The sequence below is a fragment of the Heloderma suspectum genome, chromosome 3 (assembly GCF_057233095.1).
Source record: "Heloderma suspectum isolate Gila_16-S chromosome 3, 16-S_ref, whole genome shotgun sequence".
Lineage (NCBI taxonomy): Eukaryota > Metazoa > Chordata > Lepidosauria > Squamata > Helodermatidae > Heloderma > Heloderma suspectum.
The window spans coordinates 174,522,508-174,542,251 of NC_139460.1; the positions used below are offsets into that span (position 1 = coordinate 174,522,508).

At 43.2% G+C, this 19,744-nt stretch overlaps 1 protein-coding gene across 1 annotated transcript in view; it reads right to left on the reverse strand.

The window, feature by feature from the left end:
• ENOX1 (ecto-NOX disulfide-thiol exchanger 1) overlaps positions 1-19,744 on the reverse strand; it is a 191,282-nt gene that overhangs the window by 21,375 nt on the left and 150,163 nt on the right. Inside the window, exons 10-11 of the mRNA XM_084844936.1 lie at positions 12,877-12,984; positions 3,552-3,611 (exon numbers count right to left, since the gene is read on the reverse strand). Coding sequence (XP_084701062.1) covers positions 3,552-3,611; positions 12,877-12,984 — 168 coding nt within the window. The remainder of the gene's footprint in view (positions 1-3,551; positions 3,612-12,876; positions 12,985-19,744) is intronic.

Genomic DNA, 19,744 nt, shown 5'->3' on the forward strand with positions numbered 1-19,744 from the left:
GTGTGGCTTATTTTTTTGAAGAAGCCATCTTAAGAACCTGTGGTTTGTTGCTGGGTTGTTCAGGGTGGTTAACAAGCCACACTGCATGGCTGCGTTCAGATAACACAATAACCCACAGTCCAACAACCCACACTTCAAAACAACCCACACTCAACCACTGAATGTGGGTTGGCGTGTTGTGTGAACAGCCCTAGACATTGGGTTTGCACAACTTGCTAACCCACACTTAGTGGTTGAGTGTGGGTTAGCGTGTTGAACCATGGGTTAGCATGTTGTTTGAACCCAGGACATTTTCCCAGGATGGCTTGCATGTTGTGTGAACAGCCCCAAAGACTGAGTTTCATAAGGGAGGACTGGAAGGTAGGCAAAAGCCCTAAGATTGTATATTGGCACCCATGACTGGTAAAGGTGTTATAAAATATCACTGCTGCCAACAGAACCTTTATGAACCCAAGAATCCTAGAAACCAGAGGTACAACTAGGGATTTACTAGTTCTTTATAGGTCTAGGTGACTGTCCATTTCAGAGTGATGGTGGCCATATGTTGTCTTTTACAGAGAAGGGCTGCCAAAGAACTGTCTTGTATTCTGAGGTGCCTCTATTTGAAGGGCTGTTCAATTCAAATGCACATATGCACATTTCATGCAAATCTCTGTCCTCTTTTGTGGTGATGCATGTCCTCTTTTCTGAGAATTCACAAATGGTGACCCTATCTGATTGTCCATTTCAGAAATACCTTCCATCCAGTTAGCCTTGCCACACACTGAACAGAGCACACAGAGGCCCAGTACACACGATCATGGCAGAGGAAAGAAGCCATGCTGACTTATTTCCCCCACTGTGTGTGTGTGGGGATTTGCATAATTACCCTTGCCAGCGTGGCTTGCTGTGTGGTGTGAACCCATGAGGGTGCTTGTTGCCATGTTTAACAAGCCACCCCAGAACCCTAACCTAGCCTGAGGATTCTGGGTGGCTTGTTAACCACGGCAACAAGCCACCGTGCTGGCAAGGGTAATTATGCAAATCCCCCTCCCCCAGTATGTGACTGGCACATGCCACCATGGCTTGTTTCCCCCACAGTGATCATGCAAACCAGATCAGTTAGTCATGAATACAAGTGAATCAGCCAGAGCCAGAAGCCCAGGTGAGTATCTGAAAGAAGAGGAGAAGTGATCCTGGCATGGCCCAGGAACTCACCTGCAACGTATGGATTTCTTACAGACTTTGTTTGAGTGTATGCTATACTTTACAAGTCCGTGTGACATGGAAAGCCAAGGAACCAAACTCAAAGCCTATCCCAGATTCTCCCCCAGCCTTACTTTATTTGTCTCAAGAAAGTAGCACAGGTGGGCTTCCAAGCTCGACTCCAATTGGAGCAATGGCCCCAAAGAACTAAATTATTACCCCAAACCAAAAGCAGCAGAGGAGCGGCAGGGCCTTTGCGCAGACAAAGAAAGCAGTGTTGTTTGGCTGAGAGTAAGGGAAGGTCTGCACCTGGTTAAAAGAACAACCAAACCAGCAATCAAGGGGCTGTGGAGTAGCTATCAGGCAGCAGCTGAGTGGAATGTCCTGGATAGCTGATTTATTGGACTTGCTGGGAAGGCTATTGAGAAATTGCCAACCCACTTCTCTTAAAACAATATAGGATGTCTTATTATGAAATGCAAATGCCAAATGTTTAATTATAAATAATTAAGAACTTTAAAATGCAAATAAGTAAAAAGTAGCAATTGTATTAAGAGGAAGACACACAAAGGCACAAGGGGGTTTACAATGAATTCTGGGTAAATGCATAAAAAATAGTTGTCAAGATGACCTGGATAATATCCAAAGAGAAAATGCTAAGTTAAAGTCCTATTGCTTGGGCTACAGGGTTATTAGTGTAATGAACTGGTGTGAAACTGTATTACTCCAAGTTAAAAGTGTACTTACATTTTTCACTTATCAATGAATGAGCAAAAAACATTGTGTAAGGCATGTGCATAAAAACGCTGATATATAGATACCTAGAAAAATTTATAGGTTTAATTAGCAAATTGTGAGTAAGGAGTTATCTTCTCAAAGGTATGATTCAGAATTGATTATATCTAGCCTGTAAAATGTACGTGTAAGTCTTTTTTGTATGTTTTATTTTTTTAGGAATTTTAGTAACAATGAGATAAATAAGACTGTGAGCTCTAATTTATGGGATAGCAGATAATTTTAGCAATGAGATAATTTCTACACAGAAGTATAAATATGTGCTGAGTTTAGAATGAGGGAGCTTCTTATCAGAAGCTCACCAGGCTGTTAACTGAATAGCCTATTCAGAATCGAATGGAAAACTTGATACTTAGAATGAGATCTCCCCCTTTGAAGCTATCAGGAATAAAAGTTTAACAAAAAAGAAATGTTTTATTTTATTTTATGCACATTCAATGTGATGTTATAAATATATTTCTAATAAAAATGAATAGGAATCAAAAGATATTTCGCTTTACTAATTCTTTGTTAGTACAAAACTAACATTGAATCTACTAAAACGATTTTTAGTGTATGCTTTGTTTGAAGTGCATTAATCAGCCATAGATAGTTAACTGGCAGCCAAAGGCTTCCTAAATACTGGAACTCTAGTTTGAAAACAGTCAGCAAAGGCAATTCCATAACAAAAGAAATGCTCAACTAATTGGAGTGGAGTTTTCCATATATTTCTCTTGGTAGATGAAAAATGTAGGCAAAACATCATCAGCTTGATAGACTTTTTTGGAGAACCATATTATTGCACTACTGATCATATTTGGTTTTGAGGGTGGAACTTTCACATGCATGTTAATATGAGTCCTCCATTTCCTAGGGAAAAGTAGATTTGGGAAGGGGATTTGGAGTAGAGAAACTACCCTGGAGAGGGGAAGTAAGACATGATTAATGCACCCAACACTTCTCTCCTCTTCCCTTGTTGTTTTATTTTTTGTAAGTGTTTTTATCCATATTTTATTCTTATTGTTTTTACAGCATTGTTATAAACTGCCCTGGGAAAATTTTGAATGATGGGATAGAAATTCTCCAAACAAACAAACAAAAATAGCTATGCCCTGAGTCTTCACATTTTTCGCCTCTCATGTGGTCTAGAATGCTGCATATTTTACAAATGAAGCTGCAGTCCTCAGGATTCTGAACATTCAATGTAGAAGTTGTGTTTGTAGAATGAACTTGATTACTCACATTTCTTAGACTCATACATATAAATTTCTCAGCAATGAGAAAGCCTTATCATAATAAATGTAACAAGGCAAGCCAGCCTTTTCTTACGGAAGAGCTGTTAATTACACAAGGTAGATTAAGGGCTGGCTGTGGAATGCTGGGAATTGTAGGACTTTTTTCTGACTAAACATGCATAGGATTATGCCCTAAAAAAAAAAAATCATTTGAAATAAGCAATATGGGAAGTGACCCTGTGACTCTGAGGAAAGCTGGCTCTTTCCCTAGACCATTAATCCAGTGCAATTACTTTCATTTCAGGGTGCAAACAGTAAACATGGGAACTTGAGAAGATAATGCAAAGTTGTACCTACATTTGCCTGAGATTCATCATGGCCATTAGTCTCTGCTAACTCCTTGGTATTTTTTTTTAACTGTGAAGACAAAAAAGGAAAAGAAAACCCCCACAATCTTTACTAGAGTATTTCACATCGTTACTGTTGATTTATTTAAAGTACCACTTTTTATAAGGCTCCCAATGAGCAAAACAGATGGAGCATATAATTCTAATGAGGTTTTGCTGAAACCAGTTTGAAACTAACGTATTTAAAGCCTGATAGGTTGGCAAAAAGAAAAAAAATTAAAAGGAAGCAAATGTGAAGACTGGATCATTATTTTTTAAATAATAAGATTAGAAAGCAGTCTCAAGGCATAAGAAGTGTGTAAAATTGGCTTTCAGGAGTAATAAATGATTTCATTTCCCATTCTTGTTGCTATTAATTTGAAACTTTGCAGTGGTTGCAAGTTGCTCCTAGCTAAATAGCAGTCAGCTAATGATTGCTTTTGAATGATACTTTTTGAGTACTTTAACAGGCTGAAATGCTACCATAGGTTTCCTTCTAAGAGAAGTGTGGGTGGGTGGGTAAGCGCAGCTCATTTATATCTCAAATGGTTGAAACAAAAATGTCTTCCTGAAGTCTATGTGATTGCAGGGGATCAGAGAGTTTGCACAATTGCAGCTGGAGAAATAAGCCATGGTGGGTTATTTCCCCCGTCATGCATGCCAGGGGATTAGCATAGTTACCCTCAGCAGCATGGCTTGTCATGTCGTGCAAACCAGGCCAGGGGGGCTTGTTGCCATGGTTAACAAGCCACCCAGTACCATAAACAGCCCATGGGTTCTGGGCAGCTTGTTACCCATGGCAGCAAGGCACCCTGGCTGGGTTCGCACGACATGACAAGCCATGCTGCTGAGGGTAATTTTGGAAATCCCCCTTGCACACAACTGGCATGCCACTAAAGTGAATAAGCCATTGTGGCTTAACTGCCTGATGATTGTGCAACCCCAGTCTATGACCTGGTTTGCATGTCATGCTAAGCCATGGTGGGTTGTCATCATGGATGGTTGCAGGGTGGCTTAGTGTGACATCTGAACCCAGCGTGGCTTTTCTGTCATGTTTTTCCCCCCACAAACAAGCCACTCTGAGAACCCATGGCATGGCTTGTAGTAGGGTTGTTTAGGGTGGCTTCTCAGAGTGGCTTGTCATGATGTCCAAACCCAGTAGAGTCACTTCACTGTGGGTTGTTTAGAACAGCGAGAGAGCCGCCTGGCTGCTCCTCACGATCTTGCTAATGATATCCCCTCTATATTACATCTTGAAATGACATTAGTCAATTTACTCCTTCATTTCGTTGCCTACCTACATGATTTTTCACCTTTGAGAAGATTTGCACAAATTTGACTCTTACGAGTCCCCTGGACTGCAAGGAGGTCAAATCAGTCCATCCTAAAGGAAATTTCAACCCTGAGTGCTCCTTGGAAGGACAGATACTGAAGCTGAAGCTCAAATATTTTGGCCACCGAATGCAAAGAGAAAACTCCCTGGAAAAGACCCTGATGCTGGGAAAGATTGAAGGCAAAAGGAGAAGGGGACGGCAGAGGATGAGATGGCTAGATAGCATCACTGATGCAATGAATATGAACTTGAGCATGCTCCGGGAGAGAGCGCAGGACAGGAAGGCCTGGCGTGCTATGGTCCATGGGGTCATGAAGACTCGGACACGACTGAATGACTGAACAACAACAAACATTATTTCCCCATCACCACCACCTTCAGGGAAATTTGCACAAATTCAATGTTATTTTTTCACTTTGTGGGAGATTTGCACAAATTTAACAGTTTTTCTACCTTTGGGGAGATTTGCGTAAATTTAATGTTATTTTTTCCACCTTCGGGGAGATTTGTGCAAATGTAATGATTTGTTTCACCTTTGGAGAAATCTGTCCTTATTTAACTTTGTTTATCTTTATAATAGATTTAACTTTATTTATTTATTTTTAACTTTTGGGGAGATTTGCGCAAATCTGCTAAAGTGTTGTTAGTGTGCTAAAGCAGAGTACTTACTGCACTTTAGTAGATTTGTGCAAATCTCCCCAAAAGTTAAAAAAACCCTAAATAAATAAAGTTAAAGATGTGCAAATCTCCTTGAAGGTGAAAAAAAATTCTACAAAAAATGTGCAGATGTGCTCATTAGCCGAGTAGGTTGCTGAGGATGTGCTGCAAAGGCCTATGGGATACATGCTGGGGGCAGGCAGGAGGACTATGGGGGAAACAAGCGGCAGCCAGCCACAGAGTGCCTGATTGTTTGTAACATGGTTAGCGAGGGAACAACCAATCCACCACAGCTTATTTGCAGGGTGGGTTGTTATGACGGGCGAACCCGCCCTATATCTTGGAAGCATGCTTGCCATTCAGGGAAGGAAATGGGGGTGATTGTGGTAGCAGTGCTGCCACCAGTCTTTTATATCACACACAACTATTCCTCTGGAGCTCCACTAACTTGTTCTACATTCCCAACAATTATTGTTATACGCATGTCACAAACCTCTTTGCCTTAGGATGGAGGTTGGCAGTTTGATCTATGTTGCTAGTGTTGCAATAGTATTGGTGCGTATGTGTTAAATAATAAAGCTTATCAAAGGAGCCACAACAAATGCTTCTTTGTTTTTGCAATTTAATCCTGAGTATATATCTAAGAGTCAAACTAACTATGACGTGGGAGATCCCTGAAGAGGATTATCTTTTTCATAAGGCAGCCATGGTGCGAGTGATTCAGATGGGGACCATGGAGTTTGGGAAAGGAAGTTAATATTTCTCTCTGTGTCATTTTCCTAATTTAAGTCCTCTTTCTGAAGCTGCTATTTGCTTTTGGGGATGGTGGGACTTGGAAGATCTTGGAAGATCTTTTTGAACTCGTGCAGTGCACTCCTATGCATGTTTACTCAAAAATAAGTCCCACTGTTCTCGATAGGTTTTACTTTCAGGTAAGTATGCCTTCAGCCTTACTGCTAATATGCTTCATAAACGTACTACCATTGGAGTGGCTGAAGCTCAGTGATAGAAGTCCATACTGCTTTGTATGTTTGAAGACCAGGAAGATCCCCTTGAAAGGAAATGTATGAATTATTCTGGAAAAGACTTGTGGCTGACACTTAATTCTACCTCAATTAAATTGGAAACTTGTGGCAACTCGTCTGATCTTAAATGGTTATAGAATATGCATAGACCACCTATCCAAGCCTAGAACTGAAAGACAGCAAACCACTGAAAAGATACTACAACACCATAATCTATAAAAGAAGCCACTGGCACTGGTAATCAGGAATCAGGAATGTGTACAGCTTTGTGTTTTAGGCTCAAATTATACATTATGTGGAATTCCATGAATCTTTCCTCCGAGGTTTTTCCAAATCCAAAGCAGCACTGAGCAAAGAAGGACCGTCTAAAACTCCCCCCCCCCCCCGGCACGCCTTTTCCAAGTCAAAATCAGACTCCCTAAGCTGTTGTTTTACCAGCGGGGGGAAAGATACAGACTTCATCTTTGAACTTCCAGACTTGCCAGGATGCTTTGAGTTAAAGAAAAGAATCATGGAACTCATTGTGCCCCTTTCCACAACTGTCCAGAAACTAAATCTCCTTAGCTCGGGAGCAGATGCATCTCAGCTCTAGTGTGCATACCTATAAACATAGGCATATTGCAGAAAATACCAGGGCATGGCTCCCTTTCCATTCCTTCATAATTGCTTATTCAGATAATAAATGCTGCCAAATATGTTTTGAGTTGCAGCTGTTCTATAAATACAAACAGATCCATTGTGAGATTAAAGGTTTTTTAGCCTTAAGTTGAAAAGAGAAATGGTTATGGTCATTTCACAAGGGCATTCTGCTTCAGAAGCTAGTGCAAGACAGGCGCTTTGCAGGTAAATAAGTACCAAGTGCAGTGGATCGAGATGAGCCTTCAGCCATGTACTATGGGGCTGAAGCAGACGGCGCTTCTTGGTGGGAAAATAGGGTCATACAAATCAAGGTCAGCATTTGTTTGGGAACAAATGGAAAAGTGAACCAAACACAGCCTATTTTGCTCAGTTTTCACTCATTCTGAAACACATGCATTGAGGACTGAATGGGTTTGCTTTACATTACTCCCATTTGTACCCACTTCTCCTTCATTTGTACCATTTGGAGGAGGGGAGGACTTTTTTTTCCTCTGGCAGTAGCAGCTCTTGGTAGCCAGATAACACAAAGGAAAGGGTTCCCAAAATACAAAGAAGATAAAAAATATCAAAAGGAACCATGTGATTATAAATACAAACAGGATGCAGTCTGGAGATCTTGTCAACAAACAACTATAATCATTCCACTAACCACCACAACTGTAACTACGGTTTCTATATTTTTGGTGTTTATCACATGGCTCCTGGTGGCCACCCCAACCCCTACCCCAAACGCCCCAAACATTGCATTATTGGGGGTTGGACTTGATGGCCTTGTAGGACCTTTCCAACCCTACTCTTCTATGATTCTCTTCTAGGGCTTTCCTAGTGGGAACATGGTGCCTGCCAGTGAGAGCCACCACATTTTTCCTGGAATACCCCAGAATGATGCAATATCCACGGCACACTGAGAAAATAAAATAGCAGATGCCAGGAGTGGATGATAGAGAAAGCTTGGCTGTTGCTGCCGCCACAAGTTGTTTTGTTAACAACAAAAATGAACTGAGTGAGAAAACAAAACTCATTACACACACCTAGTTATAGAGTGTTCCTTTCTACATTGGTAAAATGTTGGGGGGTATGTTCCAGTAAAAAAAGTTTGTGACTGTAGACCTTCAAGCTTCCGTATTAGAAATGGCACCCTTATGAGAGAGTTCACTGAGCATAGCTGAATGCACATGTGAAAGTTCTCTACTGCTTCATTAAAGCAAGTTACCAAACACAATCCCTTGTTTAATTCAGGCAGCTGCTTAATCTCTTGATAATCAGGAATGAATTAACTTCAATTAGACTTCAAAATTACAAAGCTTTATCACCTTCAGTTAAAATGACTCTGGCTACAATGATATAAGGTTTAATTCCCGGCCCTTGTCTGGGCAGTCAATTTCTCAACTGGCCAATTATCACTTCCCTGAGACCCCAGCTATATCGTGAAGCAATTAGGTTCTCTAAAGGATGGAGAGTTGCTGGCCTTGGTTGCAGTCTTAAAGAAGCTATCATCTTTTCCTGAAGCTTTTGGAGATATGCAGTACACCTTTGGAAGCTTTTGTTATGTTGTTCACGAATAGTTCCTTGGAATGACACGGCAACTGACAAGGAGAGCTTGTAAGAGGCAAGATTTGTATTGATCCACTTAAGGCTTCAAAATTTAGCCTGCGATGAGCAACTTCCATTGCTCTCAGATTAACAAGACCAAAAAAAAAATTGGTGCTATTCTCCCCTCCACAGATGTCCCACCTTCATTACAATGAACAACTTTCCAACAATATTCAGGCCGCACACACCAAATGAAATAGCACCTGTGTAGATGAATAGAATTAATATTACCTGGCTAAGAAAAAATGTCTGTAGGGCAGAAATGTGGAACCTGTGGCCCTCCAGATGTTGTTGGGTTAAAGCCCCATAATCCAAGTCCATTGGCCCTGCTGATTAGGCCTGATGGGAGTTAGAGTCTAACAACAACTGGAGGGCCACAATTTCCCCACCCCTGCCCTACAGACACCTTTTCTGTCATATTGCAAGAGGGGTGGAATTCCAAAGGTGGGGCACCACACCAGAAACCCCCCACCCTCCCTGAATGCCATCAAATGTACCTGTGCAGGCAATGGGACAACCAGAAGGTCCTGATCTCAGTGTGTGGGTAGGCTGGCATGGGAGAAGATGTTCCCTCATGTAGCCTGGTCCCAAGTTATTTAGTGTTTGTTTGTTTGTTTGTTTGTTTATTTCTATATCACCCAATAGCCAAAGCTCTCTGGGTGGTTCACAAAAATTAAAACCACAAGATACAGCATCAAACAATATAAAATATGAAAGCTTAAAACTGCAACATAAAAGTAGAACCAGAATAAAATCTAGCAACGATGCAGAGATTTAAAATACAGATTTAAAACAGCAGAGCTATAAGACTAGAATGCTAAAATGCTGGGATAATAAAAAGGTCTTCACTTGGCGCTGAAAGGAGTACAACGTAGGTGCCAGGCGAACCTCTCTAGGGAGCTCATTCCACAGCCAGGGTGCCATAGCAGAAAAGGCCCTCTTCCTGGTAGCCACCTGCCTCATTTCCTTTAGCAGGGGCTCCCTGAGAAGGACTCCCTGAAGATGACCTTAGGGTCTGGGCAGGTATGGGAGGAGGTGATGCTTTGATAGCACCTGGCCTGGGAATATATTTGCAGCCAGTGCCGTTTCCTGAGCAAAGCTGTAACATGCTTACAGTAAGCTGCCCCACTCAGCAACCCAACTGCTGGATTCTGCACTAGCTGCAATTTTTGGACCAGTCTCAAGGGAAGCCCCACAGAGAGTACATTGCAGTAATCCAGTCTTGAGGTTACCAATGCATGGATCTCTGAGGCCAGACTATCCCTGTCTAGGAACAGCTGTAGCTAGTATACCAGCCAAAACTGGTAAAAGGCACTCCTAGCTATTGAGTCTACCTGAGCCTCCACTGACAAAGACGGTTTGAGCAGTATTGCCACAGTGCAAACCTGATCCTTCAGCGAGAGTGCAACCCAATCCAAAACAGGTAACCTACCTAATTCCCAACAAGGGATTTCCCACTCACAGTATCTTTGTCTCGTCAGGAATCAGCCTCAGCTTACTGGCCCTCATCTAGTCCACCATGGCTTCCAGACATTGATCTAGGACCTGCACACCTACACCTGACTCAGATGTCATAGAGAAATAGAGCTAGGAGTTATCAGTGGCTTCATGTAGATGTTAAACAGCATTGGGGACAAAATAGTACCCTGCAGCACCCCACAATGCAAATGCCAGGAGGCTGACATAAAGTCACTCAATATGGTTCTCTGACACTGGTTCTGCAAGTAGGAGTGGAACTACTGCAATACAGTGACTGGGCTTGGTTGGCATGCCGCAGCTAGTCATGGGTTGTTTAACCCATAATAAGTTGTGGCACCCATTGGCCTCAGGTGCATATGCAACCCTCACTTGGGGGTTGTCATGTCGTGCAAACCCAGTGAACGTGGGTTACGTGAGGGTTAAAAAAAAACAGACTATAGGTTATGTGAGAGTTGCTTAACCTTTGCATAGCTCACGTTTGCCAGGTTCGCACGACATGACAGCCCCCAAGCGGGGGTTGCATATTCAAAATAGCAGCTGCACGCACCCCGCACCATGCCCATGGTGTGCGGTTGTGTCATGCGAACAGTACCAGTGCCTCCTCATCCCCAACCCACAGAGCCATGGGCAATGCTATCAAAAGCTGCTGAGAGATCAAGGAGAATCAACAGGGTTGCACTCCCCCTGTCTCTTTCCTGACAAAGGTGACCAGGGCTGATTCTGTCCCCAAACCAGGACTGAAACCACACTGGAATGTCTGTTAGATAATCCGTTTCCCCCAAGAGTGTCTAGAGTTGAGCAGCCACCACCCTTTCGAGCACCTTACCCAGAAAGGGGTTGTTTGCCAGCAGCCATGCTGGAGGAGGGCCAGACTCGGGTAAAGTGTCTGAAGTGACAGAAGGTGTGCACATTATGTTATAAAAATAAGACTTCGCCCAGTTTTAGGCAGGTACACGAATGGGGCAGCCACATTTATAAACAAATGTGATTACCACTTTCATCATGTCTAGTTTGCACCTGTGCTTGGAAGAGAATAAACAATATGGACAATAGCAGTTTTAACTAACAACATAACTGTAGCAGGTTAGATCCAGGATCTGCCTTCTGTTGGCAGAAGGGCTCCACTCACAGAAGGTGCCTCCACCCGATTTTTGGGACACCCCCCCCGCCACACTGCAGCTTACCCCATTCAGTAGGGTAGTCTAACCTTTTGTGTAGCATTTTCAGGATGCAGGGGGTGGGGTGGGGGCTGCAATGCAGAGGAGGGAGTGGGGAAGTCTGCTTCTGCCAGCCTAGGTGCATTGGCTTAACTCTGGATCCAACCCAGCATGTCTATATGGCATGTAGCTGTGTCCAGTACTTTATTACAGGATCACTGGAGGCCAAAACAGACATTACTTTAAATCTGTGTCTAGTAGCTATATCTCTCCCCCTGCTCCATTTTTACTCTAGAGTAGGTGCAGGAAGCCCATTTCAGATCTTAAAAGCCCCCTACTTCCCACACTAGGGTCCCAATCCAGATTGGGGTTCCTGCAGTACTCTAGAGGAAAAAAAGAAAAGAAACAAACGAAAAAAGACACACCTGCTAGACCTAGATTTAAAGTAATGTCTGTTTTGGCCCTGGGATATTCCCCTACTGCAAATCTGTCTGCCTCACCCGGGTTGTAAGCCAGTGCCCTTCAGCATCACATGGAATCCAAGAAAACTAGGTCCAGCAGATTTGTCAAGTGTGTAAATGGTTTTCCTCCTGCCGCTGTTGGGTAAGTGCATAGAAACACTAGGGATCTTTTACTGTCATCATGATTCACTCTTTTGCATGTGCGCATCTGCATGAATGAGATGGGAAATGCTAAACTCATTTTCCCCACTACTAGTCTTCAAAGAAATGGCTGTTTTATTTGAAATATGTTTGCTTTTCTGGTATATTTAACTTTCCCCAACTCCATCTGTCTTCAGATAGAGAAACACTCAGGCATTCCTGGTATCTATGTGAACGAAAATGTGCTACAAGAGATGAGATTAAAGATCTCAAGCTGCCGAAGAGGCAAGCTTCCATTATGCCTTGACAGTGGCCTGGTTCATATGTTCAAATAACCCCGGTGGCTTGTTTTAATTGGTGGTGCATGCCATTTCTCTAATTACCTGCCTGGGCACGGCTTATCATGTTGTCTGAACCTAGGAGGCATGGGTTGTTTGAGGGGGAAAACAACCCTCAAACAACCCTACAACAAGCTGTAGGTTATTTGAGGGTTGTTTCCCTCTCAAACAACCCATGCCACCAGGGTTTGGATGATAGGACAAGCTGCACCCGGGTGAGTAATTAGGGAAATAGCAGCTGGCACATGCTGCCAATTAAAACAAGCCATGGTGGTTTAAATTGATCATGCAAACCAGGTCTTCTCAAACTATATGGCAAATCAGTTGCATGTGCAAATGACCATAGCACCATGGGTTACAGGTGGCCGATGACAGAGACAATGAAATCAGTGCTTCATGGATCTCAAGTGCTCCAAATGTTTTCAATACCGAGGCACAGTGTAGATAACTCTGTTCCCATAGGTCAAACTCACTTGTTCTTGAAGAATTTTCAGCATGGTCTGTGTGTGTGTGTGCTCTTCTTTCGCTTGCTCAAGTTCTGACTTTTTGTTGTTTAATTCTTCTTGGACTTTCAACAGTTGCTGCATGAAAGAAAGGATGTTTCTGATTACTGATGTCGGAGCCCCTGTGAATAAATATCCAGGATTGCAAAGTCTCATGCAAGCAACATTTTTCAAGTTTGTTCCATTTTCTGTTTTTATTGCTTTGAGTGTTATGTCTAAGCCGAACAAGACATAAATTATATCTGTCTACATTTTCTGCCGCTCAGCAAGGAAATGCATTTCTCTTAATGTAACAAATAGCTTAACCACACATTAAAACACACAAATTCCTGGCTGGATATACCATCCGCAGAAGAGCTGTCACATCTATCTGAACCGAAGCCTTATTTGTAGAAGGAGACACTCTGGTTTTAATAATACTGGGGTAAACATTTTAGCCCATAAATAATTTACGAACACAGCCCTTTAATATAATTAGTCACTGGCCCACAGCCATCTCATTTTCCACAAAGCCATAATCTGAAATGTATTTGCGCTGAGTTGCCAAGAAGGCAAAAAGCGGCTTTTTTGTCCTGAGCTACTACTGCAGAATTTGTTTATTAGATCTGTGAGACCAAAGCTCTGCAAATCAATGCATCAGCATAGAAAAGTGGTGATGAGAATGATTAAAAGACAGGAGCTAGATGACCAAAAGATGGTCTTTATGGGGGAAGTTCCATGATTTTTTAAAAGAGCTTGATTTTATTCTGTCCAGTATCCATAATAGAGTGAAGACAGGCATTTAATGAGCGTTGGAAGTGGTTTTGACACACTTTTTCTACCTTGGAAACAAATGCCTCAGAATGCGGTGAATATGGGCCAAAACTACTTCCTCCACCCTTTAGAATGTTTTTGTCTTCATCCATGTATTCACTGCATCTGCCAATAATTGGTCAATGGATTTAATTAATCCTAAATCTATTGATGTATTTTTGTACACGACAGGAAGGCCTGGCGTGCTATGGTCCATGGGGTCACGAAGAGTCGGACACGACTGAACAACAAAGACAGGTAGCAGGGTCTTTGTCATTCAAGTTTCAATATATTTGTTTAACACCATAAGGTTGTCACAAGAAAACTTGTAAGTTCGCTGTTTAGCAGAACAGACAAAGGGATAACCCAGTAAAAGAATTTAAAAAGGGACTTTTTCAAAGAGCAAGAAAATGCAATAAGGGGAGGCAGAAAAATGGTGTAGTATCCCCTTATTAGGTAATCTATGCTTCATTTATTAGAACAGACACAATTAAAAATATAATATTGGGCATGACAAAATATGCAATTAACATTTATTTCTTAGTCAACATAAATGCTACACTTCAAAGTTGCTATGGGGCAGGATTTCAGAAGAAGTGAGCTCCCATTTCCAGATGTTTACAATCTGGGGAGGGGAGAAACTGGCCACAAACACTATGAGGGCACACTCTGGGCATTGTTGCATAACCACAATGGAAATAAATGGTTTTGAGAAACGTGTCACTAATTGTGGATGGTGAGGACTTGAGAATTTCATCCCATGCTCTTTCGAAACCATGGACATCATCATCACGGGGCGCTATCATTACCTTCATCTCAAACTGAGGCTGCTTAGTTCTAAAGGAAAGCACTCCATTACTTAGGACTGGCTTTTAAGGTTGCCGGACCCTGAGACACTGGAGATCAAACCTGGCTGGGAAGGGGCAGATCCTAGCAGCATATGGCAGGGGACACTGCTGGGTGAGTCCAGAGGCAGGACCTGACAGCTCATAGTTGGAGTCTGATGGACTAACAATTAAACAGAAGACAATCTTCTCCCTTGCTTCCAGCCATTCAGCCCGAGATCTAATTCCTTTCCTTGGAGATCCTTGGAAGGCAGCTTTAGGTCAAACCCAGAGATCCAGCAATCCTATTTGCTTACATTAGCCTAGGGGTTGTGTCCAATGCTAGTTCTAATTAATGTGGACCCATTGAAATGAATGGGACTTAGTCATAATTAACTTAAGCCCCATTCATTTCAATGGGTCTACTGTAAGTAGGGCTAACACTGGATACAACCTCTAATGTTTGGTAATCCAGCTTGTTAGTGGGGACAGCTTTCCCAGATTAATACACTCTTCTTGAACACTGTTTGCATAGTAACTCCATCCTAGTGTGCTGACACCCTCTACTCCAGCCATCTCCAAGCTGATGCTCTCCAGATATGTTGGACTACAATTCGTCCAACACATCTGGAGAGCGCCAGCTTGAGGAAGGCTGCTCAAGTCACTGCCAAAGTTTCCTGAATAGCATTTGGGCTCTGTCCCTGTTATCTCACAGATGAAAATAATTTGAGGTGTAACATTTCAATCCATCCGATGTGGTTTGAAATGGGCGAGATTCTGTTGTTGCTGTTGTTTTTAAAAATCCATGCAGGTTCTTGCTCTTGTGGGAGCAGTATGTATGTAGCAATACAGACAGTGAAAAAACTCAACTTTTCATATACGGTATGACTAAAAAATCACAAACACATTTGGGAAAAATGTGTTGAATTTAATCATTCGTTAATTTGGGGGGGTCACCTCTAGAAACAATAAGTGAAGGAAATATTCTGTGGCTATCCCTTGCTTCAATGTCTGGTTTACATTTTGATCATTTAAAGAAATTCAATAATTCATAGAATGCAACTACATACAACAGATCATGTAAATAAGCTCATTATGAATTGGAGCATTTATTCCAGGGTGATCTAAACCACTGAGATTCCACCTTCACTGCTATGGTATCGGGATTCGTTTTAGGAAATGACAAAAAATGTCACAGCTTGACAAGGCATCTTTATGCTTATGGGGGGAAATGCACCATCTCAGTGTCTTTGGTATGCTAACTCAATGCATCCTTCCCTTCTTCTTAGCTGTTCTGTATTTTGCTCTGAATATTATAGCCTGAAGAATTATTCAAACCCTAAAAGCTCTCTTACTCTGCGTATTCACCAACAAATTGGCCCAATAACAGATACCAGCTTTATATGCTGCAGCATCTTCCTTCCAGTGAGGCAGCAAAGCTGGTTAATGCAGAACCTATTTGGGATAATGTTGTGCCATGCCTATGAATTTTGTACAGACCTATAGCACATAAAAATCATGCTGTTTCTTAGGCAGAAGTAGTAAGATCAACCCTGATGATCTCTGAGTGAGAGGACAGAACTAAATTGGCAGGCTATCTTCTGCTTGACATGAGAGCTTTTGCCATTACCTCTTCCCCAATGTTCTTCAAGCTCCACTTTGAACCACCAGGCCCAGCCAGGCTCTGCCCCTTCAGCCATGAGGTGCTATCCCCCACCTTCATGAAGTTCCACCCCTGACCTATGAGGTACCACTCCTTGCCTCCCAGGCTCCAGCTGGAGGCATGCAGTCTACTGAAGAAACACTGGATTACTGAGATACTGGCCTGGTTCACACGACACACCATCCTCACCATGGGTTATTTAACCCATGATGAGCAGCAGTGCGTGCCAGTTGCCATTCTGAATATGCAACCCACAGTGGGATTCCAGCGTGTCATGCGAATCCAGTCATTAGGGGTTATATGAAGGTTAAACAACCCTCACATAATCCTCGGTTCATTGCAGGGCTATGCAAGGGTTATGTAACACTTGTATAACCCCCAATGCTCAGGTTTGCATGATACGCCACAACCCATTGGGGGGTTAAATATTCAAAATGGCATCCAGCGTGCACTGTGGCTCATTGAGGGTTAAATACCCCATGGTGAGTCTGGCGTGTTGTGCAAACCGGGTCAATGTATGTGAAAGCACTTTGAGCACTTAAGCTTTCTTTATTCACATGCACAGCAAGCCACATGAGAGCCATTCCTTCATATCCCATTTGACTGTGGTGTTTGTGTGGATAATGAGACCACTGTGGGACCAATCATGAAGGCCTTTCCCTCCTGATTAGCTTCTCTCTCAGTAGGATGGCAAATAGGAAAGAAAGATCCACACAATTGGCACTCCACCAGCATAACTGTGGCATTCTCTCTCTCTCTCTCTTACACACACACACACACACACACACACTCCACAGCTGCATAGGATATTGTCACAAAGAAGTAGCTTCCGCATGTGAGGAGGCCTTTGGAAAAAGGAAATACAAAATACTAAACATTATTATTAATCTTCATGTAGGAAGAAATATGCCTGTCATGCATGAAGGGGTGGCACAAATATCTTCTTTGCTGCAGGTGCCTATGTACCTGGCTCTGGGAAATGTTGTATCAGTTAAATCGGTGTAGGAAAAAAAGAAGCTGTGAAATAGAAGGCAGAAGAGTTGCAGCTGCTTGGCAGGGGATAGCACAAAGACTTGCTAGCTCATTCTACCATTGAAAAATACATGTACAAGGACACAATTTCCACCACATCAGCCATCTCCAGAAGACATCCTAGTGGAGAGCTGGGAAGGGAGACAGAAGGTTGATCAGGCTGCTGTTGACATAATTTCTTCTCTGCCCACCTAACTGGTGCCATCCCACCAAAGCGGGTCTTGTGCTCTTAAAAAAAATCCTTAATTGTGAAGAGTGGTATTCCTGCTCTTGAGAAAGGAGGGTTGATCCATCACTTCAGATGCTTGCCAGCTCTACTGCTAAGATTGCGGCTCATACTTTAAACAAAGCTACTTCCCCAGTCAACTCTCTAAAAACCTGTGGCAGCTGGCAACACAGTCATCCTTAAGTCTTATTTGTTCCTGTATCCTTGGTTATTCTTTGGTCCTGATTTCTATTTCCCTCCTTGATCCAGCCTCATGGTTTGCAAGTAGGTTCTGACTACCAGCTTGTCTCCTAATTCCTGGTTCCAGCTCCTGGAACACCTCAGACTGGCACTGAAAAGATACCTGGTAAATTTCCCTGGGGAGGATATTCCAGAAGAGACCCAAAGAGGGTTCCTGCCCAGTTGAAACCCCTGATGTACTTTAGACTAAGTGGGGCAGGGCTCCTGTACCTTTAACAGTTGTGTAGAAGGAGGATTTTGGCAAGCACATTGTCACGAAGGGCTGAGAAATGCTGTACCTGCTGATATTCCCTCATCTCCACAACTATTAATGGGTCACCAGAGCCCTGTTCACTTTTGCATCTATCCACCTAAAGACTAAGACCCAACTTCAGCAGAATGGAGGGTAGTGGAGACTGTTAACCTCTTTCTATTACCAGACTGGGAAGAGGAACAACTGCACCAATGAGAGAGCTGCTACTGAAGGCCTAACTAGATACTACAAGAGTCATGGAGCCTCTACTGCTCCATTTGTCTTCCTCTGACTTTCCAGTGATGGTTTGTTCTATACAATGAACTACATGATGACATTGCAGTGCACCTTTCCAGCTCGGACAGCTATAGAAATGGAAGGTGTTATAACTTCATATAACGCATTGTGAACAGCCCGCCCTTGCCAACAGCTCAGAGAAAGGACACAGCGAGTGACAATTGTTCCATGTCTTTTGTAACTTCTAGTTAGAACCTGACACCCCTGACAAGATCTGTTATACGACAGTAGATCCTACATTAAATTATAGAAATGTGAAGCATCTTGAATTTAATGTATATTTAAGAATTTGGTCAGAGTGCATCCAAATATCAATTTGCAAGAGTTATTCTAATCCCATACATGTTCACTCACAAGTTAGCCTCACGAAGGCAGTTTGCATGATCCAAGAGCCCACCATGGTTAATTTAATTTTGAATATTCAAGCTTGGCTGCAGCTTATTGTGTGGTCCAAACCTGGGGACCATGGGTCATGCGAGGGTTAAACAACCATGGGTTAACCCTCACATAACCCATGGCCCCTGGGTTCAGACAACATGACAAATTGCAGCTTGAATATTCAAAACCTGCCCAGCATGCCCAAGCACATGTCGTGGTTCACTGTGGCTTAAACAAGCCATAGTGGCCAGTGACAACCATACAAACTAGGTAACTGAGCATAATGGCACCTAACTCTTGGTAAATGTGCATGAATTAGGCTGCTTTGCAATATCTATGCTCACTGTTGCTTGCTCAAATGCAGGGCTGATTGGTGGGGTTGTGGGGAGAAGTAAAAGAAATCCAGGCCAGGCGCTGTAACCTGTGGACCATTACTGCTGCTAAGGTATTGGTTGTCAAGGTGGAAACTGAGGCCAGAGAGCCCCAGAGCAGTTCTGATTCTGAGGAGGAACAGCCATCCGTGGGAGTGGAGCCAGCTCATCCCTCACAGGCTCAGCACCTGGCAGAGATTCCTCCTGCCCGCATTCCAGAGATAGTTAGTGACCCGGGTAGTGAGGGAGTGCGGGAGGGGGGCTTCTTAGACGCTCGACACAGACGCAAAGAGCGACGAGCGATGGAGGGTGCGGAAAGGAGGTGTAGCGCCCGTTTGGCACGCAAGCAACGGCTGCCTCCCATGGACCCTAGGGAAAGAGGGAGGATCTCTCCCTACCCCTTAAGTTCTGGGTCTTCAAGTAGGGATGTCAGAGAATTCCGCCACTGATCTCGGTAAGGCCGAATGCCAATGCATTCGGCCCCCCAAAATCTGTGGCGGAATGGCAAGCCCCCCCCCCCCGTGGATTCCCCCCCGGGACGAGACTTACCTGGGTCGGATGTTCATGGCGGTGGCAGCTCTGGTGGCGGCTTTGGCTGGTCTTCCGACCGGCTGCCGCCACCACCACCATTTGCAGTCTGGAGGTTTGTTTGTTTTTTACAGAGACGTGATAGGCTACGTAAAGATTTATGTAGCCTATCATGGCTGGGTTAAAAAAACAACAACGCGTATGCAAATGGCGGCGGCTACAGCCGCCGCCATTTGCGTTCCTTATTTTTGGCCG